A 26,504-nucleotide genomic window follows, 5' to 3' on the forward strand; every position below is an offset into this window, starting at 1 on the left:
AAGCAATATCCTGCTGTCTCATTGATGTCTTCTAAAATGTCCATCTCCTGCCCTAGCAGGTTTGGCTCAGTGGATAGAGCCTCAGCCTGGGGACCAAAGGGTCCCAGATAAGATTCCGGGTCAAGGTCAAGGGCATGTACCTGATTACAGGCTCCTCCCCCACCCAGGCCCTGGTCAGTCCTGCAGGAGCCAACCAATCGATGTGTTTCTCTCATATCGATATTTCTGTCTTTCCCTCTCCCACTCTCTCTTAAAAAAAAAAATCAATGGAAAAATATCCTTGGGTGAGGATTAACAAAAAATAAAAATAAATAAATAAATAAAATATCCCTTAAAAAAATAAAATGTCCATCTCCTTGCCTTCAAAAGAGGAAGGGATTCGAGTATAGTACAGAAGAGAACCCTCCTGGCATTGGATAAGTCTCAGTGCTGTAGGCAGTTAGACATGACAGCAAGGAAGATGGGCCAGGTATAGGTCATCAGGGTGGAAAGCCCCAGGTGCCCAGCAATGGACAATCAATTGTAGGGTGGGACCTTGCCCCCAGGGTGACTTTTCCTTCCCTAGCACATCACTGGTCACGAGGTTTGGGCCCCCTGACCTTTCCTCTCTAGAGATAACATCTAGGCCTGTTGTATTTCAGCTCCAGGCCCAGGTAAGCAGTAAAACCAGCCAGGCATGGAATAAAGACCCCCTGCCCTGGTGCCAACCAATCAATCAGTGGAGACCACAACCCTGAAAGGATGCACCTGGAAAACTGCTGGATATTCTATTAAGATCTTTCCCTGGGACCTCCCCTAAAATCTCACATTACCATTCCTCACTTCCAAGCTCCAAGGGCCCTTCCTTTACCTCCATAAGTTGTTTCCTAAGCCTATTTCTTCTAGGACTGACTTTTTCTACCTCTGTAATTTACCAAATAAATGTTCTCTTACAGTTTGGGTCTTGCTCTGAATTCTTTCCTTGCCAGAACCCAAGTACCAAGGCTGTTGAACCCAGGTTTGGTCTGACCCCACTGGTCAGACACCTGGTGCTATTCCCACCACCTACTACACCTGGACAGCCTTGTACCACATCTGTAGGACCAGCTCACCAGGCAGATGGGAACTTTTGTGAATGCACAGCTGTCCTGGTCACCCATGAAAATAGAGGAGGACTTGGCTGATGAGGCCTTGCATACTGAGTAGGGATGGGGTGCCCTTTTCATTGCAGAAATTGCTAAGCCAGCACAAATAGTTTGTTACTAAGCTACAAGTGAAGGAGCACAACATGAGAAGTGGCCTTTAACTTTGCTTCCACCTCTTCCAACATGTCATGCCTTTTTAAATAATGTGTGTGCTCTGGCCGGTTTGGCTCAGTGGACAGAGTGTCGGCCTGTGGACTGGGGGGTCCCGGGTTCGGTTCTGGTCAAGGGCATGTACCTTGGTTGTGGACACATCCCCAGTTGGGAGCGTGCAGGAGGCAGCTGATCGATGTTTCTGACTCTCTATCCCTCTCCCTCTCTGTAAGAAATCAATAAAATATATTTCAAAAAATAAAAAAAATTTGTGTCATGCCTTTTTAAAGAATATTTATTTTTGTTGATTTCAGAGAGGAAGGGAGATAGAAACATCAATAATGAGAATCTTCCAGCACCCCCGCCCTCCCCACTGGGGGTTAAGCCTGCAACCCTGGCATGTGCCCTGACCAGGACCTCCTGGTTCATAGGTGAACACTCAACTGCTGAACCACACCCGCTTGTCTGTCTGTCATGCCTCTCTTTTATCAGGATGCCTTTAACTGCACAGACCAGAGTATTAGCCTGACTATGGTATTTAATTATCTCAAATAACACAAAACCTAGATGAGGCAGCCAAGAACTTTTGCTGCTCAGTGATGTCAAATGTTGTCAAACAATGTCAGCACCTTAGCAGTTCTTTTAGCTTTTCCTTCATGGTCACTGTGACTGCTCCAGGCCTCAGGTCCTGACCTCGTAGCCCTGACATGGGCATACACAAGCCCTTGCACCTGAACATGCAGTCTCCTTTGTGCCCTGCTGCCCTGACACTCAGACCTGATGTAGCATAGTCGGCCTGGAGCAGTGCAAGTAGGATCTCTTCACCCTACCTTCTGATATGCAGGTGGGCACAAGGCTGTCCACTCTATGGAGGACATGATGGGATGCCGTGTTTGAATGTTTTTCGAGACAGGTGAAACAAAATTGGTCCTAAGTTGCTGAAACTGGCAGGTGCCTGGGATTCATTAGGTTTTCTCTACTTTTGTATTTGAGATTTTCTATTTTAAAAAAAGGACTCAAACCCTTATACTGTTCTGTTTCTCAGCTCTACCTTCCATCTCATAGGAGCTATCAGACATCCACCAAAGTCTCTCTCTTAGCTAGGCTCATAACAGACACCACAAATGGGCAGCTTAATGGACAGCAGATCTATTTTCTCACAGTTCTGGAGGCTGCAAATCCAAGATCAAGGCAGCAGGAAGGTTGATGTTGGTCAGAGTTCTCCCTTTGGGTTGCAGATGGCTGTGTGCTCACCTGACTTTCCACTGTAAGGTGTTGGGGAGAGAGAGCTCTGGTGTCTTCCTTTTAATTCTCTACAGTCCCATTAAGGGTTTGGGATTCAGCCTAAGAATTTCTTTGGGGGGGGGGTGGATATTCAGTCCATAGCACTCACCTACTTCCAGAATAGATCTCACCTACTTCCAGAATAGATTGTGCTGGGCACGTCACTGCCCTACCAGAATCCATTTCCCAGCCTCCATTGCAGTTAGATGTGTCTAGGTGTCGAAGTTACCGCCAATGAAATGTGAGAAGTGGCATGTGCTCCTTCAAATAGCAAACTGAATGCTGTCCCTATTCCCTGCCCTGCCCTCCTTGCAACCCAGCCTTGACCATGAAGGTAATGGTGAGGCCCTTTAGGACCAGACACCACTTGGAAGGAATCTGGGGTCCTGTGACCCCATGGGCATGGCTGTCTGCCCCTGGACAATTACATAAGAAATAAAACTTTTTCTAAGCCACTGGATATGGTTGGGTTTCTTGGTTAGAGTAGCTTAGCCTTCTCCTAAAACTCTGGTTCTCAACTGGGCACTTTTTTTTTTCTTATTAATCCTCACCTGAGGATATTTTTTCCATTGTTTTTTTTTTTAATATATTTTATTGATTTTTTACAGAGAGGAAGGGAGAGAGATAGAGAGTCAGAAACATCGATGAGAGAGAAACATCGATCAGCCGCCTCCCGCACATCTCCTACTGGGGATGTGCCCGCAACCCAGGCACATGCCCCTGACTGGAATCGAACCTAGGACCCTTCAGTCCGTAGGCCGACGCTCTATCGACTGAGCCAAACCGGTCCCGGCTCCATTGATTTTTAGAGAGTGTGTAAGGTGGGTAGAGGATGCCGCTAAATAGCCTACAAGACACAGGACAGCCCCACAGCAGAGTATCAGGCATATGTTAAGTGTCATAGTGTTAAGATTGAGCAACCCTGCTCCAGAGTATAGAGCAATGAGAAGAAAGTAAGGGAGTCGGCTCTAATTTGGCAGCTTCTAACAAACTGCTACCTGGGAAAAGTTATTTTCAGTATTTGATATATGAAGGGCACAATATGTGAGTTATTCTCTATAATAATAATAATAATAATATTTGTAGATGAGAACAACAAATAGCCAACAAATATGTAAAAATATGTTTAGCCTCACTTAAAATCAAAGAAATACAAATTAAAACACTGAGGTGGATTTTTGATTATCTCTTTTTCTATCATGTTAGCAAAGATAAAGCCTGATGAAATCTAAGGTTAACAAAAGTGTGGAAATATCCTTAGTGGAGTGTCAGTTCGTTTAAAAGTATCAGCACTTAGAAAATACAGTACTCTGGCCTGGCCGGTTTGGCTCAGTGGATAGAGCGTCGGCCTGCGGATTGAAGGGTCCCAGGTTCGATTCCGGCCAAGGGCACATGCCTGGGTTGCAGGCTTGGTCCCCAGTGGGGGGCATACAGGAGGCAGCCAATCAATGATTCCCCCCACCATTGATTTTTCTATCTCTCTCTCCTTCTCCCTTCCTCTCTGAAATCAATAAATTTATACATTAAAAAAAAGAAAATACAATACTCTGAGCCCTGGCCACTGTTGCTCAGTTGGTTGAACATCATTCCATGCACTGGGTTTTGGGCTTGATCCCGAGTAGGGTGTGTGCAGGAGGCAGCTGATTGATGTTTCTCTCACATTAATATTTCTCTCTTTCTAAAAATCAATACAAATATAAGAAAACCTGTGCATGGCCTGGAAGTGTGGCCCAGGGGTTGAGGGTCAACTTATGAACCAGGAGGTCAAGGTTGGATTCCTGGTCAAGGTACATGCCTGGGGTGTGGGCTCAATCCCCAGTAGGGAGCGTACAGGAGGCAGCCCATTAATGATTCTCTCTCATCATTGATGTTTCTAACTCTCCCTCTCCTTTCCTCTCTGAAATGAATAAAAATCTATTTAAAATATAAACAGAAACCCTGCACATGAGTAAAGCAGCATTATTCTTAATTGACAAAACTTGGAAGCAACCCAGATGTTCTTCAATAGGTGAATGGATAAACTGTGGTACATACAGAAAATGAAATATTTGGCTATTAAGAAGAAAGAATCTATAAAGCCAGGAAAGGACATGGACAAAACTTAAATGCATATTATTAAGTGAAAGAAGCTAATCTGAAAGGTTAGATACTGTATAATTCCAAATATATGATACTCTGGAAAAGGCAAAACTATAGAGATAGTAGACAGATCAGGGGTTGTGGGGGGAGGAGGGATGAATAGGCAGAGCATGGAATTTTTAGGGCAGAGAAACTTCCGTATGATACTGTAATGGTGGGTACTTAACAAAATTGTACAACAAAGTGAACCTTAATGTAAACTATGGACTTTAGTTAATAATAATGTATCAATATTGTTTAATTAATCCTAATAATGAACCATGCCAATACAAAATGTTTATATTGGGGAAAACCCTGTTCATGTTTCTGTGGAAGGGTTGGCTATACAGGAACTCTATTCTAAAATTTTCTGTGAGCCCAAAACTACTCTAAAAAAATAAAGCCTATTAATTAAAAAAAAAAACGTAGTCACTTAAAACAATAAAAAAATATGGGTAGTATTTAGTTATGTATGCATGTGCGTGGGCGTCTTCTCATCAAGCATTAAATGGGGCCAAACTGCTACCATGTGGATTCAAAGGTGAACAAGATAATCCCAGTCCTGTACCTTCCAGAGGTGGGAAAATTCCTTTATAAGTTCCTGGATAGTTTGAATTTTTAAAATGAAAGTAAAGTTGGCAAAAACGTTTCAATTTTTTAAAATTTCGGGTTTAGGTGTCGATGTAAGAAACATGAATTTTTGTGAGTTTATTTGAGCCAAAATGTCCACAATTGCTGGGAAGCAAAATCTCAACGGATTGAGAAAATGCTCCAGAGAATGACAGTTTTGCACCTTATGTTATATATTACAATGAAAAGAGGAGACAAAAGTGGGTCACAGGAAATCCATTGGTAATAGATTAGGGAGGCAAGAGAAAGCAAAGCAGGAGAAACCTCTGGGATTGGATAAAAAGTAAAATGACTGACAAACATTTTTTAAATAGGTGGGTGCAGGATAGTCAACAATTAACTCAGTAAGGAGAGGATTTGTGGTCTTGCTCTGTTGCAGTACCTATGTCTTGAGGGGTCCGGAAAAGGGAAATCACTTTGACATTCCAAACGTAGGTTATCCTAGATGCAAAAAGACCACAGGCTTACGGTGAAAACTTACCTTTGTCAGGGAAGAGTCTAGCCTAGGACATGACTACCCACCATAAACTGATTTTAGTTAAAAGTTTTAATCTCAGCCGAACTGGTTTGGCTCAGCGGATAGAGCGTCCGCCTGCGGACCTTGATTGTGGGCACATCCCCAGTGGGGGGTGTGCAGGAGGCAGCTGATCGATCTCTCTCATTGATGTTTCTAACTCTCTGTCCCTCTCGCTTCTTCTCTGTAAAAAATCAATAAAATATATTTAAAAAAAAAAGTTTTAATCTCAGACCATCCTTTCTGGTTATGTTAGGTCTCTGAGTTTGTGAGGCCAGCATGCAGGTCTTCCCTGAGCTTTTCAGGTTTAGTATGTGGCCCCTTTTCGTCCACATAGAGAAGGGGGTACTTTTTTATTTTTTTAACTTTTGAAAGGGATAGATTATGAGAAACATCAATGGGCTGGCTGTCTCCTATATGCCCCCCTGGGGATGAGCCCTAAACCCTGGCAAGTGTCCTGAGGTGGAATCAACTGGTGAGCTCTTAGCGCATGGGAGGATGTTCAACCAACTGAGCCACACTGCTGCGAGGAGGCTGGGGGTACATCTTTATGCATGCATTTTCCATAAGAAAACTCATTGATTAGGGCTACCTGAAACCCAAGGGAGGAGGATGGGGGTGTGCGGCTCCGGGACCTGGCTCCTTCCATCCAGAGACCAGGGGTCCCTCCCGCACGCGGGGGTCGCGCAGAGCCCCTCGCCTCCATCCCCGTGGAGAGCCTCGGGCGGCTAGCGCTGGGCCCAGCGTTTCCCTGACACCCAACGACACGTGCTGACCCCGTGACCCCCCGTTTTGCAGCGCGCATCCGGTGCACTCCGGGGGCACCCTCTCGCCCGCTGCACCATGTTCTTCACTCCTCCCAGGCTTCCGCCAGACCTGACCCCGCCAAAAGGGCGACCCGGGGATTAGGAGCCTCCCCTCCCGCAACGCTCCTATGGGGAACGACCTCGGCCCCCGACCTCGCTTCCCCGGAGGTGGTGCAAGCACCCCGTCGGCCGGAAGCCAGGGGGCGGACCCCGCTGGCGGCCGCCCCGCCTGCTGACCAATCCTCACGCGCAGCTCATTAATAGTGAACGCGCCGGCCCCGCCCTCTACTTCTCGCGGCTCCGCCTGCCTGCGCAGAGCCAGAGCGCGGCCGCGGACGAAGATGGCGACTGCCATGTACTTGGAGCACTACCTGGACAGTAAGCGCCCTCCCCCCCCATGTCCCCCGGGCCGTCGCCCGTGCAGGGCCCGCTCCGCCATTTTCCCCCGCACGCTAACATCCGCGTGCGGATCCCAGGCTCGTGGGGTCTGGGGGACGGCCCAGCGGCGGCGGAGGCGGACGCGGAACGGACGGGTACAAGGGTGGGAAGCGCGCGGGGGGTGCGGCGCCGGGTCCACCGACACTGCCGCGCCAATTCTAGGTGCGTCACGGCGGGGCGGGGCCAGTGTGCGGTTCCACCCCTCGGCTGGGCCCCGCTCTCCTGGTAGGCCACGCCCTCGTCGCCACGCCCCATATAAACCACGCCCAGCCGAGTCCCAGCCTCCCCGAGTAGGCCCCGCCCTCCACAGTGTTGTCTTGGTCTTGGGCCTTGCGCTTACTTGATTAGGGCCTGCCTCCCACCACTCAGGCCCCAGGTGGTCCCAACCCCCTTGAATGCTGAGCCGTGCCTGCGGGTCTCGGGGCCTGGGGTCCACGGAGTCGCTTCCGGGCACCGAGCCTCAGCTTGTGCATCTGGAAGATGGGAGGCGATGCTGGCCTGGAGGGTCTCCCAGGGTGTCTGCCTTTTCCCCGGGGTGCTTCCGGGGCTGATTATGTGTTCCGGCCTGACGTCCATGAGGCTCCTCCAGCAGGCATCCTATCTACCTGTAGCTCAGGGTGGACCCTCCTGACCACTCCTGACCAGATGGTTATTCCCGCATTTCACGGAGGCCGAGTAGCTTGTCAAGGTCACATACATATTGGGAGTGTCTGGCTCTGGCGGGGCATGGGGCACCTTGCTGCACTGGGGATATTCATGGTCACTCGGTCTGGGCGCCCCACCTGGGGCTGCTGAGTAGGAGTGAGCCCCTGCTCTGAAGGAGACAGTGGGGATCAGCTCTCCCCAAGGAGGGGTTACCCAATCCTGGTCATTTGTTCTCTCCTGGCCCATCCTGAGCACAGGTCAGGTGGGAGAGCACTGGAGGGGAGCCCGCCCTTCATTGTCACTAGAGAGGTCTGCACGCAGGTGCCTGCTTGGGAGCACTGGGGCTTGCCCTTTCTGCCCCACCACCTGTCCAGTGGCCCCTATGGGAGGGTCTGAGGAGCCTGAACATGAAGGCTGGGAAAGGAGGCACCTACTTGCTTCTTTCTTTGTTTTGTTAATCCTCACCCGAGGATACTTTTTTTCATTGATTTTTAGGGAGATTGGAAGGGAGAGGGAGAGAGACAGAGACACAGAAACAGCGATGTGAGAGACACATTGATTGGTTGCCTCCTGCACATGCCCCAACCAGGGCTGGGGATTGAGCCTGCAACCAAGGTATGTGCCCTTGACTGGAATTGAACCTGGGACCCGCAGGCAGACACTCTATCCACTGATTCAAACTGGCTAGGGCACCTGCTTCTTTTTTTAAATTTTTAAAAGATATATTTTATTGATTTTTTTTTTACAGAGAGGAAGGGAGAGGGCTAGAGAGTTAGAAACATCAGTGAGAGAGAAACATCGACCAGCTGCCTCCTGCACACCTCCTACTGGGGATGTGCCTGCAACCAAGGTACATGCCCTTGACCGGAATTGAACCTGGGACCCTTCAGTCTGTAGGCCAATGCTCTATCCACTGAGCCAAACTGGTTAGGGCGACCTGCTTGGTTCTTGAGCATGTCCTTTGTTCCAGGAAAGCAGACATGATCCCTATTTTCCTGGAACTTACTATCAAATGGGCAGACAGATTATTTTTAAAGTGTATAGAAAATTAAAAGTCATGAAGGAGCTCATAAGTCTCGAGAGCAGGGAGTGGCCTGTCCTGCAGAATCCTGGGTAGTGGGACAGAGCAGGGAGGTCTGAGAAGGCTGTGTGGGGAGTTTTCATGGCTCTCTGGGGGAGCTGAGGAGCACTGGGCTTTAAGCAGCAGCTTCTAAAGATTAGATTGAGCTCTTAAATGATCACTGGCACATGGGGAGAGTGGAGGGTGGCCAAGACTGGACAGAGGAGTCCAGTCAGGGCCTGTTGTGGCTGTGCAGGTGTGTGGGGACGTTTGCCTGACCTGTAAGGATGGCAGCACTAACAGGTTAGCAGCGTTGCGTGGGATTCTCCACCTGTGAGGTTCAGCATGGCCTGTTTAACCTTAAGTGAATAAACGAGTGAAATTAGTTCAGTCCCTCGGGGTACTCGCCCATTTCACATGCTCCGTAGCCCAGTGTGGTCAGTGCCCACATTTTTGGACAGCTTAGAGAATGCTTTCATCCTTGGATAAAAAGTTCTACCAACAGTACTGGTTTGCACTACCCAGTGCAGATTTCAGAGTAAGGTGGGGAGAGATCAAAGAGGACCCCAGGGTTGGACTGGGTGGCTGTGGTGGGGTAATCTAGATTGGAGGGTCTGGGTATCTTAATCCTTTTCCTCTTCAAACCCTAGCAGAAAGAGAAGACAAAGTGGGCTTATTATCTGTCGACTTCAGGGTTAAAGCCCAGCAGGTAGATTTGTGTGCCTCTCCTGAGAAGTCCATGTCCTTGTGTTTCAGGTATCGAGAACCTCCCTTGTGAACTTCAGAGGAACTTCCAGCTGATGCGTGAGCTGGACCAGAGGACAGAAGGTGGGCTCAGGCCTTCAGTACACCTGGGGAGAGGAGGCACCAGGATCCTGGGGTGGCACTGGGTGACCAGCCTACGCAGTGGGGCTGTGTGGCCTAGCCCTAGGCTATGTCTTCGGATGGTGTCTAGAGAGAGTTGCTGATACTTCAAACCAAACTTAGTTCCTTGGATTCTTTTTTTTTTTTAATTTTAATTTTTTTAATATATTTTATTGAGTTTTTACAGAGAGGAAGGGAGAGGGATAGTTAGAAACATCGATAAGCGAGAAACATTGATCAGCTGCCTCCTGCACGCCCCCTACTGGGGATGTGCCTGCAGCCAAGGTACATGCCCTTGACTGGAATCGAAGCCGGGACCCTTGAGTCCGCAGGCCGACGCTCTATCCACTGAGCCAAACCGGTTAGGGCTCCTTGGATTCTTACACCTCTTCAAATCAGATCTGTAAGGATCATCCTTTCCGTACCGTCAAAATATCTGTTACATTTTCTTTCTTTTTTAAAAAAAATATGTTTTATTGTGGTTTTTCACTAAGATACAGCATCCTGACTAGCAAATACAGAAACTTCTTTTATTATGAAATACAGATTTGCATTCAGAAATAACCATAAACATTTACAATGTGTCACCCGGTGAAACTGTCTCCAGGTAAGGTGGAGCTTCTGGCTCCTGGGGACCTGTGTGACCCCCCTCTGGGGCCACCACCCTGAATCCCACTTGCAACAGGTGTTTTCCCACCTCTAAACCGGAGTTAAGAGTTATGTCTGTCCCACCTGGATGTTTATGAGCCACACAGCGTGTCCTTTGTCCCTTTTCTCGCTCATGGTCACCTTCTGTGGATTAATCGGTGGTGTTCTGTGTAGCAGCAGCTGGTTCTTTTTGTTGCTGGAGCACAGCTATTTGTCTGTTTGAGTGAGGACTGGACATTTGGGTTGTTTCTTGTTTCCTGAAGTTATGAATGTTTTCCCATGTGTATTCTGGCATCTAAATCTTTTATTTTTAAATATATTTTATTGATTTTTTACAGAGAGGAAGGGAGAGGGATAGAGAGCTAGAAACATCGATGAGAGAGAAACATCGATCAGCTGCCTCCTGCACACACCCCACTGGGGATGTGCCCACAACCAAGGCACGTGCCCTTGACCAGAATCGAACCTGGGTCCCTTCAGTCCGCATGCCGATGCTCTATCCACTGAGCCAAACCAGCCAGGGCAGGCATCTAAATCTTTAGGGTGGGTACCTAAGAGTAGTATGCCAGGTCTTAGGTAAGGTGAGCACACACTTCATTGTTCAGATAGGGACTTTTACGACTCAGAACAGGCATGATGCATGCTCCTGGGACAGCAGTAGTATGCAGAACTGTCCTGGGCACCTTGCCCTGGCCGGAGCCTCTGCTCAGCTCCGAGATGCCACACTGTCTGTAGACACACTGCCTTAGACACGTTGCCTGTGAAGTGCTGTGCCCCCGTGTCCCCACCTACAGTGCTTCGGGGTGCTTGTCAGTCACTTGCCAACACTTGGTGTTGTCAGGCTTCATTGTTTCCCGTCTGGTGAGCCTGTTCTGGCATCTCAAGCAGGGACTAGCTTTCAGTCATTTCTCTACCAGATAAGAAAGTGGAGATTGACATCCTGGCCGCAGAGTACATCTCCACAGTGAAGACTCTGTCCCCAGAGCAGCGGGTAGAGCATCTGCAGAAGATCCAGAGTGCCTACAGCAAGTGCAAGGAGTATAGCGACGACAAGGTGCAGCTGGCCATGCAAACCTACGAGATGGTGAGAGGCGGGGGGGGGTGGAATGGGGGATGGGGGCCAGGGGCGTGGGGATGAGCTGCTCAGGACCCCAAGGCCAGGGACAGCTGGGGGCTGGGGACAGTTCAGGCTCTGGCAGAGTGATGCTTCCAGAGGAGTACAAATGGGGGGTGTCATTCATCCCAGACCATGACTGTGTCTTGTTTCCTCTGCTCTTTTGCTTTATTTATTTAGCTGGGGAAGTAGTCCATTGTTATATATAGATTTTTTAATCAATGTTTTGGTCATCTTTAGGAACAGTTCTAGAATTTGTGTCCTGTTTCCTCTCAAGTAAGCTTCACTAAGAGCTCACGTGGTACCTGGAGTCCTTTTTCCATGAGGCACATGTCGTGTGGCAGATCTCTGTCATCCCTGCAGGCCGTCACCTGACGAATGCCCTTCCCCACCTCCCCAATCAAGCAACAGTTATTTCTTAAAATCCTGAAGTAACTTGTGTTTGAGAAAGAATACTCTAGAAGGAGACTTTAATGCTTGTATTTGGGATTTTGATGCCCCAAGTGCTGCATCTTTGGAGTACGCGGCCTGCTTTCTGAAATGTTAACTTTGATCAATTGTCATTGAGTCAGATTTTTACTATGATGCAAAATGAACTTAAGATTATAATTCATTTTCACATGTGGAAGGTACTGTCACTCTTCCCTGGTGGGTGTGACTTCAGGGTGGGAACAGGCTCGGGCAGCTCATCTTGCTGCCTTGCTTGCAGTGCCTTCTCTCCCTTCCAGCTCATCCAAAGCCAAAGCACTGGAGGAATTTTGTTTTCCTTTTTTTTTTTTGTTTTGTTACTCTGTTTAAGAGCCTAATGTTCTTAAGGTTTGTTTGGGGTTTTTTTTGTTGTTTTTTTAAAAAATATATTTTATTGATTTTTTACAGAGAGGAAGGGAGAGAGATAGTTAGAAACATCGATGAGAGAGAAACATCGATCAGCTGCCTCCTGCACATCTCCTACTGGGGATGTGCCCTCAACCCAGGTACATGCCCTTGACCGGAATCGAACCTGGGACCTTTCAGTCCACAAGCCGACGCTCTATCCACTGAGCCAAACCGGTTTTGGCTGTTCTTCAGGTTTTTAAGTTAGGACTCGATCTCAAACATCCTCACCCCTAGTCCATTGTGTTTCACAGCTCTTTCTGTCATATTGCCGACTCATGATATTTCCTGAGCAGGATTTAGTTGGTTGAGATGTCAAAAAGGACCCCCTTACACGCTTTGACATGGTGGCCTCACCTTAGCAGAACTTTGTCACTGGAAGGCTCAGGTAGAGGCTTAGTGCGGAGTGGTTGGCTGGTGCTGGGCTGTGACTCCGGGCTGTTTGCTTTCATGTTAAATGTGACTGATCTTCTGTGCAGGTGGATAAACACATTCGGAGGCTTGATGCAGACCTGGCTCGCTTTGAAGCAGACCTGAAAGACAAGCTGGAGGGTAGCGACTTTGAGGGCTCTGGAGGACGGGGGCTAAAAAGCAAGTCTATCCAGTTTTCTTTATTCTGTACCTTTAACTATGGAGTTTTGAAGAATTGTCTGATAAATATGTTAGGAACCTGTCAGTAAATATCAAATTTGGGTAAACCTTGTCCTGCTTTAATGAATTCTGTGACAGTAATTGAGTCTTCATTGTCTTTCAGAAGGTCGAAGCCAGAAAGAAAAGAGAAGTTCCCGGGGGCGAGGCAGAAGGACCTCAGAAGAAGACACTCCAAAGAAAAAGAAGCATAAAGGAGGGTGAGGCCTTTTCTCTTTTCTATTTTTCCCCAAAGCACACCATTAGTATTTGCTAGATCTAAATACCAGTGACAGCCACCCTTGAGAAAGTGCTTACCACGCCCAGCATGGCTATAGTTCTGTGGACTTTTCGTGTGTCAGTCTGTCAGTCCCTTAAGCAGCCAAGGTGAGCAGCGTGGTAGGCAGTGATTCCCAGGGAGTGCACCTGCCCCTGCCTGGTGGCCCATGTGCAAGAGCATCAGGCTGGATACACAGCCCCTTCTCTGAGCGTATGCCTGCCTCTCGAGTGACGTAACAGTGTGTATTCACAGTTGGGGCTAAGCCACTGTTTAGTAGCTGCCTATGTATCAGTTGATCATTTCATATATAAATATATTTTGTATATATTCATTATTGTGATTGCATTTATTAAACACACATGTCATTTAACTTGACCTTGAAGATGCTTCATTTAAAGCCTCCCACCTGGTGCCCTCCCCTGTACTGTAGTGTTGCTTCTCAGAAGTATTTGGACTAAAGAGAATCTGGTAAAATGCCAGCTGGCTTCTGTGGATTTGATTCTGGCAGTTATGGGGAGAGGTCTGAAGAGTTAGATCTTGAAAGAAAAAGGAAAATTTTTGGTTATTAAACCTGGTGTTTAAACTTTCATCTTTTAAAAACACCCGATGCCAGCCTTTGTATTGTAAAGCACTACAGGGATGCAGAACACGACACAGAGCAAATGTAGTGTAATGAGTTGCTGTGAGAGGCGTGTCCTTTGACATGCCTGTCAGGACCATAACCTCCTCACTCTGCCCCAAACCAACATAACCCACATATATATATAGTATGTGCCCTACTTGTTCTTTGTAGTTTTTTCCCCCACGAGTACACTCCTGGACACTAAACTTTGAGATGGACTTGATTAAGGAACTAGAGGCCCGATACATGAGATTAGCCTTCGCAGCCGCGGTGGTTGCCTTGATCCCAACGGCTACAGCCCCGGCTTTGTCCTGAAGGTTGTTGTGCTGTTTGGCCGTTCAGTTGATTTGCACATTACGCTTTTATTATTATAGATAATTTACATACAGTAAGATGTTCTCATTTTAAGTATACAGTTTGATTTTTTTTTAAATTATGAGAATTATTTGGGCTTTTTGTATCTTTTTGAGCCAGTTTTGGTAATGTGTCTACAAAGATTTGTTGTTTCTTGTAAGTTGTCAGACTTACTGACATCAGGTTGTTTATAATATTGTGATTCTTCTGATGTAGGATTTGTGTAGATGACTGCTCTTTCAGACCTGACAGTGGTAATTTATGTCTTCTCTCATTTTGTTTTGATTGAGAACTAGCTTTTGGTTTCATTGATCCCTACCCCCCCCTCCTGTTTTCTTTTGTATTTAGAGAGAGTAGAAAGGAGGGAGGGAGGGAGAGAAGGAGAGAGAGAAAGAGAGAGAGAGAGAAACATGGATGTGAGAGTGGCACATCAATTGGTTGCCTCCTGCATGCCCCTGACTTTGGGGCTGGGGATTAAACCTGGAACCCAGGTATGTGCCCTTGACCAGGAATCTACCCGAGACCCATCAGTGTGCGGGCTGATACTCAAACCGCTGAGCAACACTGGCCATGGCACCTCTCTGTTTTCTATTGCATTTATTTCTGCTCTTATTATTTCCTTCCTACTAAGCTACTTAAATTTACTTTGCTTTTTAAAAATATATATTTTTATTGATTTCAGAGAGGAAGGGAGAGGAAGAGAGTGAGAGAAACATCAGTGATGAGAGGGAACCATTGATTGGCTGCCTCCTGCATGTTGGACTGAGCCTGCAACCCAGGCATGTGCCCCTGACCAGAATCGAACCTGGGACCCTTTGGTCCACAGGCTGACACTCGATCCACTGAGCCAAATCGGCCATGGCTTTCCTTTACTTTTTCTAGCTTTTTAAGATAGAAGTAGCTTAGATCTTTGATTTTTATATCTTTCTTTTCTAACAAGTATTTAAAGCTGTAAGTTTTCTTCTAATTTCGGTTGTAGCTACATCTCACAAATTTTGATATATATATTTTTTAATTCCATTAAAAATATTTAAAATTTTCCTTGGTGGTTTTTCTTTGACCCATAGCTTATGTGTGAGTAGATTTCTAAGTTTCCAAGTAATTTGGGGTTTTCCATATAACTTTCTGATTTCAATTTTTATTTTTGTTATGATCAGAGAACATTCTATAATTGAAATCTTCTACAGTTGATTAAGACTTATGTTATGGGTTATGGTTTGTCTTGCTGAACATTCCATATCCACTTGAAAAGAATATGTATTTTACTGTCGTTGGGTGGAGTGTTCTATAAATGTGAATTCAATGGCTAGGTTAATAATGTTGTTCAGTTTTTTGTATTCTTACTGGTGTTCTGTTTAGTTTATGAACTATTGAGAGAGGATTGTTGAAATCTCCAACTCTAATTATGGATTTATCTGTTTCTCCTTTCTGGTCTGTCAGTTTTTGCTTCATGTATTTTGAAGCTCTGTTATTTGGTTCTACATGAGCATTTAGGTTTTTTTTTTTTAAAGTAATTGACTTCTTTATCATTATGAAATTTATTTGTTTATTCCTTGTAATGTTCTTTGTTTTGAAGTCTGCTCTGTCTGATATTACTACAGCCCCTCCCCCTGTCTGATGGTGAGTTTTTGATGGTGTATGTTTCCTTTTTCATCCTTTTACTTCCATCATGTGTATGTTTTCGTATTTAGAGTGGGTTTCTTGAAGGCAGCGAGTAGTTGCATCTTGCTTTTTCATCTAATCTGATAATCTCCGCCTTTTTGTGCAATATTTAGATTGTTCAGATGTTGTTGTTTTTTTAACAGATGTTTAATATAAGAACCTACACACATATTCTTCCTTCCTGCTCCTGTTCTTGGTGTTATTGTCAGAATTTTTACTTCTACATATGACAAGCCTCACAATATATCAGTGTTATTATTTCAGGTCAAACCATTGATTATCGCCGAGACCGGTTTGGCTCAGTGGATAGAGCGTTGGCTTGCGGACTGAGGGGTCCCGGGTTCGATTCCGGTCAAGGGCATGTACCTGGGTTGCGGGCACCTCCCTGGTGGGAGATGTGCAGGAGGCGGCTGATCGATGTTTCTCTCTCATCGATGTCTCTGACTCTCTATCTCTCTCCCTTCCTCTCTGTAAAATATATTAAAAAAAAAAAAAAGGTAGTAAGAAAAAACAAAACAAAAACAAAAACCATTGATTATCTTAAATAGATTTTATTTATTTTTTTCCCCCAAAATATATTTTATTGATTTTTGCCGAAACCGGTTTGGCTCGAGCATCGGCCTGCGGACTGAGGGGTCCCAGGTTCGATTCCGGTCAAGGGCATGTACCTGGGTTGCGGGCACATCCCCAGTGGGAGATGTGCAGGGGGCAGCTGATGGATCTTTCATCGATGTTTCTAGCTCTCTATTTCTCTCCCTTCCTCTCTGTAGAAAATCAATAAAATATATTAAAAAAAAAAGTCACCTTTATTAAAAAATATATATATATATATTTTTATATAAAATCAATATATATATTATTGATTTTTTACAGAGAAGAAGGGAGAGAGAGAGTTAAAAACCGATGAGAGAGAAACATCGATCAGCTGCCTCCTGCACATCTCCTACTGGGGATGTGCCCGCAACCCAGGTACATGCCCTTGACCGGAATCGAACCTGGGACCTTTCAGTCCGCAGGCTCTATCCACCGAGCCAAACCGGTTTCGGCGATTATCTTAAATAGATTTTAATCCATTGTATGCCATAAGCATCCTTTTTAGGGGACTCCAATTACATGTATGTTATTTAGCTTGACATTTTCCCACAGATGATGGAGGCTCTGCTTATTTTCTTACCTGTGTTTTTCTTTCTGTGCTCAGTTTAGACAATTTCTATTTCTTTGTCTTCAAGTTCTTTTCTCTTGGTATCTAATTGAATTTTAGTCTTCTTTAGTGAATCATTCATTTAATATATTTTCTTCTCAAGAAGTTCTATTTGTTTCTTTTTTATTTTCATTTAGTTATTTTTAAAAATATATATATCTTTATTGATTTCAGAGAGGAGGGGAGAGGGAGAGAGAGATAGAAACATCAATGATGAGAGGGAACCATCGATTGGCTGTCTCCTGCACACTCCACACTGGGTATCAAGCCCGCAACCCGGGCATGTGCTCTGATGGAATCAAACCGTGACCTCCGGGTTCATAGGTTGATGCTCAACCACTGAGCCATGCTGGCTGGGCTATTAGTTATTTTTAAAATGTTTTTATTGCTTTTTAGAGAGAGAGGAAAGAAGAGGGAGAGAGAAATAGGGACTGGATGCCCCCTGGTGGGGATGGAGCCCACATCACGGGCATGTGCCCTGACTGGGACCTCTTGGTTCATGGGTCGGTGCTCAACCACTGAGCCATACTGGTTAGGCTGTTTCCTTGCCTGGCCGTGCTGTCTCTGGCAAGGCAGGAGCTGTGTGTGGACTGGGGACAGTTCCTCCTGTAGCCCCCAGCCCCAAAGCTTGGATGAGTAGCTACCCCTGCTAGAGGGCTGCTTGCAGTGTTTGGGAGGGGGCCCTGTCACTACCTGAGGAGGGATGTCCCCTGTGTCCACGGGAATTAGCTTGGAGGACAGTTCTGGTGTCCAGTCAGGCCAGAGCGAGCACCTCAGGCAGTGGGGTTGCCTGGTCTGCTCGAGGGACAGGCTTGGCAACTTCCTATGTGCTTCCCTCCAGGGGTAGCGTGAGCACCCACCACCTCTGGTGAGACTGGAGAGGGGGTGGCTCAGGACCAATCCCCAGGTCTGATTGCTGGCGAGGTGGTGACCTTGCCAGGTGGTGCCCTAAGTCCCTCCAGCTTCTCTTGCTGCCACCCACATCTGGCCGGTGCCCTTGAACACAGAGTGACAGGCGAGGGTCAGGGAGCAGCTGAAACATCGTCTGCAGAAGTGTGGAGAGTGCCACAGAGAGAGAGTGCCCAGTACGTGTGGTTATTCAGGGTGAGCACCTGGGAGACAGGACAGAGCCAGCAGGTGGGTGAGACAGTGTCATGGGCCATGGTGACAAACCTAGCTTTCAGTGTAGCAAGGAGCCAGTGTCGTAGCCTGAAGACTGCTGTGACTGTTGCCTGAAGCAGTGTTAAAGCACATGGATGGGGCAGGTTCTTGTGACATTTATGATTTTCAGATCTAAAGAAAAAATCCTGTCTATTCCCAGAGACAGAGTAGAGGGAGGAGACTCAGATGTGCCTGGAGCCTGCATGGGTGGCACTCATGCTGGGGGTGGGCAGCATATACGGGGCATCATGTGGCACGCTGGGGGCATTATGGAGCTTGGTATGTGACCACAAAGGCACAAAACCTTCCTAGACCAGAACAGGTAAGGGGGGGTTCCCTTTGGGAAGCAGACTTCTCACGTCACCCATGTCATGATGTCAGTTGTCCTGGCCTGCCACTTGCTCAGCTTCCCCTCTGCCCTGTTGCCCTGTGAATTAGTGTACATAGCACGTGTGTGTTCAGTGAACATGTGTGTCCTCTCTCTGGGGGCAGGTCTCTGTACTGATGGGAATGTACTGTCTGTGTAACTTGCAGCTTGCAGCTTTATTTAAAAAATACTGAAACACATTAAGAGTAAATGGCCTAGTCCCGTGGTCGGCAAACTGCGGCTCACGAGCCACATGCGGCTCTTTGGCCCCTTGAGTGTGGCTCTTCCACAAAATACCACGTGCAGGTGCGCACGTACAGTGCGATTGAAACTTCATGGCTCATGCGCAGAAGTCGGTATTTTGTGGAAGAATGACACTCAAGGGGCCAAAGAGCCGCATGTGGCTTGTGAGCCGCGGTTTGCCGACCACTGCCCTAGTCCCTTCCCTGTAACAGGTGGACGTCTGTCCCATCACCCGCTGCAGAGCTGTGGGATTGGAGGGAGGTGTGGGCACGGTGGTATCCTGGCTGGGCCATGGGTTAGACACCCTGAGGGGAACTGAGGGGGAATGGCAACAGGCCTGCCTCCCAGGTGGGTGGGGAGGGCGGCTGTGGTCAGAAGTATCCCTGCTGATGGGTGGGCAGAGGGGGACTCCTGAGATTTAGATCTTGGAGAGTGAAGGGGAGCTGGTGGGCTTCATGGGTTTTGGGGTGAGGAAGATACGTGGGGATGTGAGTGGGAACTCACAAGCCATTGTCATGGGAGGGATGAAGAGAGAGCTGGTGGAGGCAGGCCTCCCGGGGTGGAGGTGAGTCCTGGGAGCAGGTCCTATCCAGGTGGAGAGACTAAGGCAGGATGGCTTCATGTGCCCAAGTGGGCTGGACCCTGAAGCCAGAATGTGAATGTGCCTTTGCCCCCACTACCAGTCAGGTATCACAGGGGCAATGTGGTCCCATCTAACTGCTGCTCAACACTGTTGTGTCCATGTAGGTCGGAGTTCACTGACACTATCCTGTCTGTGCATCCCTCTGATGTGCTGGACATGCCCGTGGACCCCAACGAGCCCACCTACTGCCTCTGCCACCAGGTGTCCTACGGGGAGATGATTGGCTGTGACAATCCAGATGTGAGTGTTGGGCATGCTGCAGTGGGCTCTGCTGCAAGATGTGGGGCCTTGAGATGGGAAGCCGGACACTGCGGCATCCCCCTGTGGGACCATGGGCAGGGTCCTGTACCATGTGGGCTGGGGTGAGGAGGGGTGAGGGGACGGTGGGTGGGATGGGGAGGTGACAGACTCTCTGTTTCTGGCACACAGCAAGTTACATGCTCACTGCAGCTCTCCCCCTCTCCCCTGCTGCCTTGCAGTGTCCGATCGAGTGGTTTCACTTTGCCTGTGTAGACCTGACCACGAAGCCCAAAGGAAAATGGTCAGTATGCTGCTCTATCTCCTTCCCAAGAATGAGGTGGGGGTGGCTGGGCCTAGTAACCTTCCCTGCTCTGGCCCCCTGTGCTCTGGGTGTGGGTTTGGGGATCTGGCTGTGTCACACACTGGTCCTGTGTCCCTGGCCAAGTTGATGAGGGTCATTTGCTGCCCACCTCACCTGGGGCATCTTCTATTATATTTGCAAAACACCTACATTTCTGTTGCTCTATGTAATGTCCATTCTGACTCTTTCGAGTAAGGTAGAGATAGTCCTAAATAAAATGAGAAATGAGGGGTTCTTTTCTGCTGGGGAAGCTTTCAGAGAAGATGAGGAACACAGTATTAAACGGATGGGACCAGGCAGGCGGGTGCTATGCCTGGTCAGGGACTTACATGCTCTGGACTGAGCCCCTCCTGTTCTTCATCCTGGTATTCAGTTGTCTCTATGATGCCATTTAAGTAAAAACCTGGTTTTGTTTAGTTGTGCTAAAGACAGGCGTGTTCTAGGCTGCAGTTGTGGAGATGTCACCCTCCCTGGTTGTGTATGACACATTTGCTGTATGCAGACAGGAACTAGATGCCCTGAGGACAGTCTGCCTTATCCTGGGTCCTCGGTAGATGACAGCAGGGCCGGGTGCAGTGCTCAGTGTCTCAACCTGTGTGGTCTTGTCCCGGCAGGGGCTCCCTGGGCACCGGGTTGCACCAGCAAGTCTGAGATGTGATGCAGCAGCCCTGACAGTGCCCTTTAGCGGGGGTGATGGGAATGTGATGGGACTGTGGTCAGGGCCGTGGCTGATCAGGGTGACCCTTTGGGCCTGAGGAGGCCAACCCATGGGGCAGGCTTGGCCAGTGATGACGGGGAGCTCCTGAGCTGATGGAAGGGGCATGAGGCAGGAGGGGTTTGATTAGAGTTTGATTCTGGACATGCTGTATTTGAGTTGTTTGTGGAGCTCCTGGTGGAAGTTTCCTACCAGGCCTTGGAAAACAGTTTTGCCTCTGGGAGAACAGACAGAGCCTGAGGCGTGTTGGGGACCCAACCCAGCTATCCTCCTCCTGATTTCTTTGGGGCCTTTTTATTTTTATATATTTTTATTGATTTCAGAGAGGAATGGAGAGGGAGAAAGAGAGATAGAAACATCAATGATGAGAGAGAGTCATTGATTGGCTGCCTCCTGCATGCCCCTCCTACTGGGAATTGAGCCCATAACCTGGGCTTGTGCCCTGACCAGGAATCGAACCAGGACCTCCCGGTTCATAAGTCAATGTTCAACCACTGAGCCACGCTGGCTGTACATCTTTGTGGTCTTTTTAGAGATCACTGAGTGTGCAGGCTTCTTGGTCGGTGAGATGTGAGCTGATAGCTGTGCTTGTGCTGTGTGTGCCGTGTGTGAGCATGATGCTGGGCGCTGCTTCTTCAGGGCTCAGCTAGGGCATGGGCAGTTGGCAGCCAGGGGCAGGGTTAGGGTCAGGGGGCAGGCAGGGCAAGGGGCCAGAGGGTAGGGTAGGGTCAGGGGGCGGGCAGGGGCAGGGGTAGGGTTGGGGCAGGCTCTGTACTAGGGCAGGGGCCAGAGGGCAGGGACAGGGGCAAGAGCAGGAACCGAGGCTTCCTCAGGGCCCATTCACTAGCGTAGACCTGGCCTGGTTGAGCTCAGCTACATGGTAATCAGCTGCCTTCTGATAGGGGGCTCAGGAGGCATGAGGTGGACAGCAGTTTGGACTGTCCCTTGTGTCCCTGTGTGCTGCCATGGTCTAGGAGTGACTGATGAAGTGCTCTGTATTTGAGACTCTGGAACTTGCTTGCGCAGGGTCACCTGACCACAGTCTGCAGGATGGGCTGGGAGCCTGTGGCCTGCCTGGTCGGCGTGCATGTCATCCTGCACCCACACTAGGCCACCAGCTCGACAGCAGGTGTTGTCTCTGTTTTGGTCAAGAGGAACGCTCATGTCTGAAAGCAGTTTTGCTGATTGATTTGTATCTATTTGAAAACAGCCAGGCTAGATAGAGCGACTTGCTTAGGAGATTTTTCCTGGTGGGAGAGCTGTGCACTGTGTTTGTGGGTCTCTATTCTGGTTCTGGTGCTGTTTCACCGAGAGGCAGGGTCTGGGCCTCCCGAGTGCTGGCAGAAATCTGCAAAGGGCTAACACTGTCTCTCTCATCACAGGTTCTGTCCTCGGTGTGTCCAGGAGAGGAGGAAGAAGAAGTAAGGAAGAGCTGACACTGGGGCCAGAAGAGCAAGTTGATACACTCCTTTATTCACGTTGCAATATTTTACCTTCATCTTAAAGCTACCTTGTTGTGAATGATATTTAATAATTCAGTGGCCAGTTGTAATTCTGGATATTTCCTAAAATCAACAAGAACCCACCTGAGCCCTGTTTGCACAGAGGAGGGATCTTATGGGGACTTGCCACAGTGACTTTGTTCTCATGACTTTTTGTACAGACCCAGCACTGAGCACAGCAGCCCCACGAGCCCGAATGACTCCGTGGATGTATGCGTGCGGTGTGCTGGGTGCGGTGGGATGTGCCAGCTGGGAGCAGATACTGCCATCACTTTGCAGCTAGAGGTGTGAGCCTTATGTGGTCTGCAGTTTCCTGGGCTTCCCCTGAGAGCTCACACCACTGTATGCGCATTGGCCACGCTGAGTGCACGGGTGTGTAGTCTGGTGGGCGTTGCCGGAAGGCGCCCTCGCGACTCGTGCGCTCAGAGCTGGCAGCTGCACAGGAAGGGCTGCGCTCTCCCAGAAGGGGCTCTGCTGGCTGTGCACTGCCTTTTAGTCTGGACTCCCTGAGGTCTCACTGTCTGGAGTAAACGGCTCTGGATTGGCAGATGGGCCGTAGGTTACCACGACCAGCACCAATGAGAAGCAGCATAACAGGCTGACAGATGTTCCATTTCTCTGGGAATTCCGGATGTTTTTACTGTGAAGATGAAATTATTGTAATCGCATGAAGTCTGTTTGTGAAGTGAATCCAGTCTACTAAGAGCCGATTTTGAACCTGTTTCTGTTACACACTGGGTCAGCACTTTGTCTCCCAGAGGACTACAATTATGTGATTTGTGAATTTCTTGTGCCACAATAGCAGTTCTGGAATGAAGCTAGGAAACTAGAGTGTACTTTCGTTTAATAAGCATTCACCAAACTGATTTTGAACCATCTCTTTGGTACTAGTTGGGGACATCGCATACATTTGGTATGTTGAGATCCACTTGTGATGGTACCTAGAGTGGGGCTTCTGGGAGTGTCCTGGACTCTCCAAGACCCACCCCGCGTGATTCAGACAAGTCAGGGTTCCTTTTACCGGGGAAAAAAAGACCCAAGAGATAGAATCAAGGTGTGAAATGCCCAGCTTCAGAAGAATCTCGTTCTCTTTGTGAAGAGTGTCCTCTGGAGTGGTCTACCTGCTTCCTTCCAATGGCCGCCTGTACCACATCCTCTCCTAGCTTCCAGTGTTTCACCACGGAGAGGACATAGAGCAGAGAAACTGGTGAAGCTGCGTCCTAGACCAGCCCCTCCCTGCAAATGAGTTAATATGTGGCAGTTGGGAGCAGATATCAGCGGGCAGCTGGGGTCCAGCTGGAACCTGTGGCCCTTAGTGGGTCTTACCCTGCATGGAACGTGTCCAGACTGCTGTCCTTTCTAGAGCTACCTGAGGGAGCAGGACTTGCTTCCAAATGACTGCAGGCGGGCCACTTCCGCTTGTGTGCCCCTTCCAGTCTCGGGCTGGTGGTTAGGGTAGGGGTCAGCAGCTGCCACAGCCTGTCCCTGGTAGGTTCCAGGCCTGATGCACTGTCTCAGAACCGATGTCTTCTTGCTGCTCAGGAAGAAGTTGGGGGCGCACCTGTAACTCAGCTGCGTTGGAACAAGAAGCCCGCTTGTATTTCGCAACTTAGTTTTACATTGCAGGTGTTTAAAGATTGTGAGGAATCGGTTGTGGAAATTTTTTTTCTTCATTCTTTGACCAGTTTTTGTGGAGAGGATAGGTAAGTACATTAAGTTGGTGATGATTCTTTGGAAGCGAATTTAATATTTGCACTTCATCTTTGAACACACTCACTTGCCACTGGAACACAGTGTGTTTGTGGATGCAGGTTAATGGCTGGCTAGTTTCAGTTGTCACCTGGTTTCCTGAGGCCATGCTCATTTCCTGAGAATGAGACCAACTTCTGTCTTAAGCTTTTGTTTAAAGTTCGATGTTGTCATTCTGCTTGTCACTGTGCAGCATCCCATGTGTCGGCTTTTTGTAAGTTTCTGTGCTTATCTGTTTCTAGTGTTTACTTTTGCCAGTTACAGTAATATCACCAAAATAATATGCAGACAGCTTTGAAAAAATGGAAATCATGAGCATGATAGGAATGTCCCTTGGGATGTTTGGAGAATGCCTGAACGCCATTCCTGACCATTAATACCATCGGAGTCAGAAAGACAAAAGGGTGGCTTTTTGGTTGAGAAAGAATGTCAGGCCACCTGGCTGGCTCTGGCCCTGGACGGCTGGAGCACCACAGTGATTTGCTCCCCACAGCTTGGCTGCCCTCGTCCTGGGGGTGATTCAGGCTGGAACCCTGTCTGTGCCTGCCAGGTCCCATGTCTGATCCTGAGGACAGCTGTGGAGCCAACCCCATCCCTCAGGTTGCAGGACCTGGGCTGGGCCCAGCAGGTGAGGGTGCGGCCTCCATGGCTGGGGTTTACTGGTAAGTGAAGAAGTATCTTGTTCAGAGGAGAAGCAGAACCATTTTTCTTACTCTCAGTGCTATGTTTTCACCCACCATTTGAGAAACCTTGTTCTCCAACAGGACACATCTACACGAACAGAAAGTTTTTTAAGCTGAGCTCTGCATCTCTGGCTGTGCTAATGGAGCTGTTGGCTGGGCTGAGGCCTGAGTGACTATCCCCACATGCAGGCTGGGCCCCAGGCAGGTGGACGTGAGACTGGACTAGCCAGGGCCCTGGAAGCTGGGTGTACAGCCATGTGTGTGGTGGGATGCATGGGGACACCGGCCAGCTGTGTGAGTGTTGTTCCAGGGAGCCACACTGCACTTGCCTCCTGCCCTGTCCCTGGCAGCCCTTGGCAGGGGCTGCTTCAAGCAATAACTGTCCACATGCCACAGCCAAGGCCTGCCCGTCACAGGATTCGGACACTTCGCACGGGCATTTGAGTTAAGGTTTTCCTCCATTTTTAGTGAACAGCGATGAGTTGTCATTACCTGTGCTGAGAGGCATTTAAGATGGGAAGTCTAAGAAATGTTCTCATTCAGGAGACAGTCCTATGAAGTTTCTTCCTTCGTATGTGTTTTGTGGTGTTCACTTTTACCACATTCATCCAAAAAGATAATGCAGCTTTAACATGAATGTTACATTTTATTTTCAAGGAATTATTACCTATGTTCCCTTTGTAAAGGAAATATAATATTGTAAATCTTTTTATTAAATAATGTAAAGATGTATATCTGTATTTTTTGATCATGTTATAGATTATGGATATATTGTTTAATAAATAAAGTATTTTTTTGAACAAATATTAGAGAATGCATCATTTTGGGAAATGATAAAACTTCAGCATTGTGTCCAGAGGTGGTGAGTATATCCTATGTTGAATTTTGAAGGAGATGTGAGGTGAACTGGAGAGAGTTGTTTGCTGGCCATGGGCTTGAGTAAGACCCTGGCCTCACCGTGTTACTGACCAGCTCTGAGCCCCAGCTGTGTTGTAGCGTCAGAAGTTGGTTCCCAGGCTTACAAGAAAGAAGTGCGTGGATGAGAGTGCCATAAGTTGCTGTATGGAGATTTAAAAGTGCTTTGTCTGGAACACGTTTGCCATCAAGACCTGCAGGGTGTCAAGATCCCTTTGAGGACTAATTCTTAGGACATTCCTTGAGAGTTAATGGCCGACGTCCAGAAACCCAACGTGGTCACCATGATGGAGGGGCACAGCCTCACTTTCCAGATGAAAATCATTCACAGACCTGGAGTGCACCACAGGCTGTCCGCCTCTGAGCACTCCAAGGGCACTTGTAGCCATTTCTTTGGGTGACTCCCTGGGAAAAGGAAACACCAGCTCTTTGGGGATGGGGCTGGTCATCCGCACTAGTTCTGAACTGTCACCAGTCCCCAGATGCTGATCTAAAAAGAGTGGGGCCTACGGCTGTCGTGGCAAGTCACGTTTGAGTGGTTGTCGCCCCAGGGCCCACCCATGTCACTGAAACAGACCTGACAGCTGGCAGGATTCCCACAGTAACTGACCTGGGAAGCAAGGGCCATTAAGGCAGGAAGGGCCAGGTAGAAGTTTCTGGGTTGGCCTGTCCTCTTCCTGCCAAGACAGTGGTGCAGAGGCAAACACATTTCTGGCAGGAAGGTGCAGTGGGATGTACTCACCCCCCAATTTACCTGTGGGAATACAGTTTACGAAGACATAGGTGATGACTCCAGCTGCAGCATTGTTGCCAAGACACATCCGCGCACTCTTGGCACCCGGCATGCGGCCAGTGGTCTGGCGAGGACCTGGCTATCCTTGGCAAAGCCATCAGTGCAACTCTGGAATCAA

General features: G+C 48.2%; 1 protein-coding gene across 1 annotated transcript; it reads left to right on the forward strand.

Moving 5' to 3' along the window:
• Positions 1 to 6,947: 6,947 nt before the first annotated feature.
• Positions 6,948 to 24,851, forward strand: ING5 (inhibitor of growth family member 5; the record flags this gene model as incomplete). Its single annotated transcript, XM_081096027.1, has 9 exons — positions 6,948 to 7,004; positions 9,526 to 9,597; positions 11,199 to 11,365; positions 12,748 to 12,859; positions 13,023 to 13,116; positions 19,533 to 19,668; positions 19,908 to 19,973; positions 24,546 to 24,657; positions 24,760 to 24,851. Exons 1-9 carry the CDS (start codon positions 6,968 to 6,970, stop codon positions 24,849 to 24,851), a joined length of 888 nt encoding a protein of 295 aa, XP_080952153.1. The 5' UTR covers positions 6,948 to 6,967.
• Between the last annotated feature and the right edge of the window lie 1,653 nt (positions 24,852 to 26,504).

This window comes from Myotis nattereri (assembly GCF_964212035.1).
Source record: "Myotis nattereri genome assembly, chromosome: 7".
Classification (NCBI taxonomy): Eukaryota; Metazoa; Chordata; class Mammalia; order Chiroptera; family Vespertilionidae; genus Myotis; species Myotis nattereri.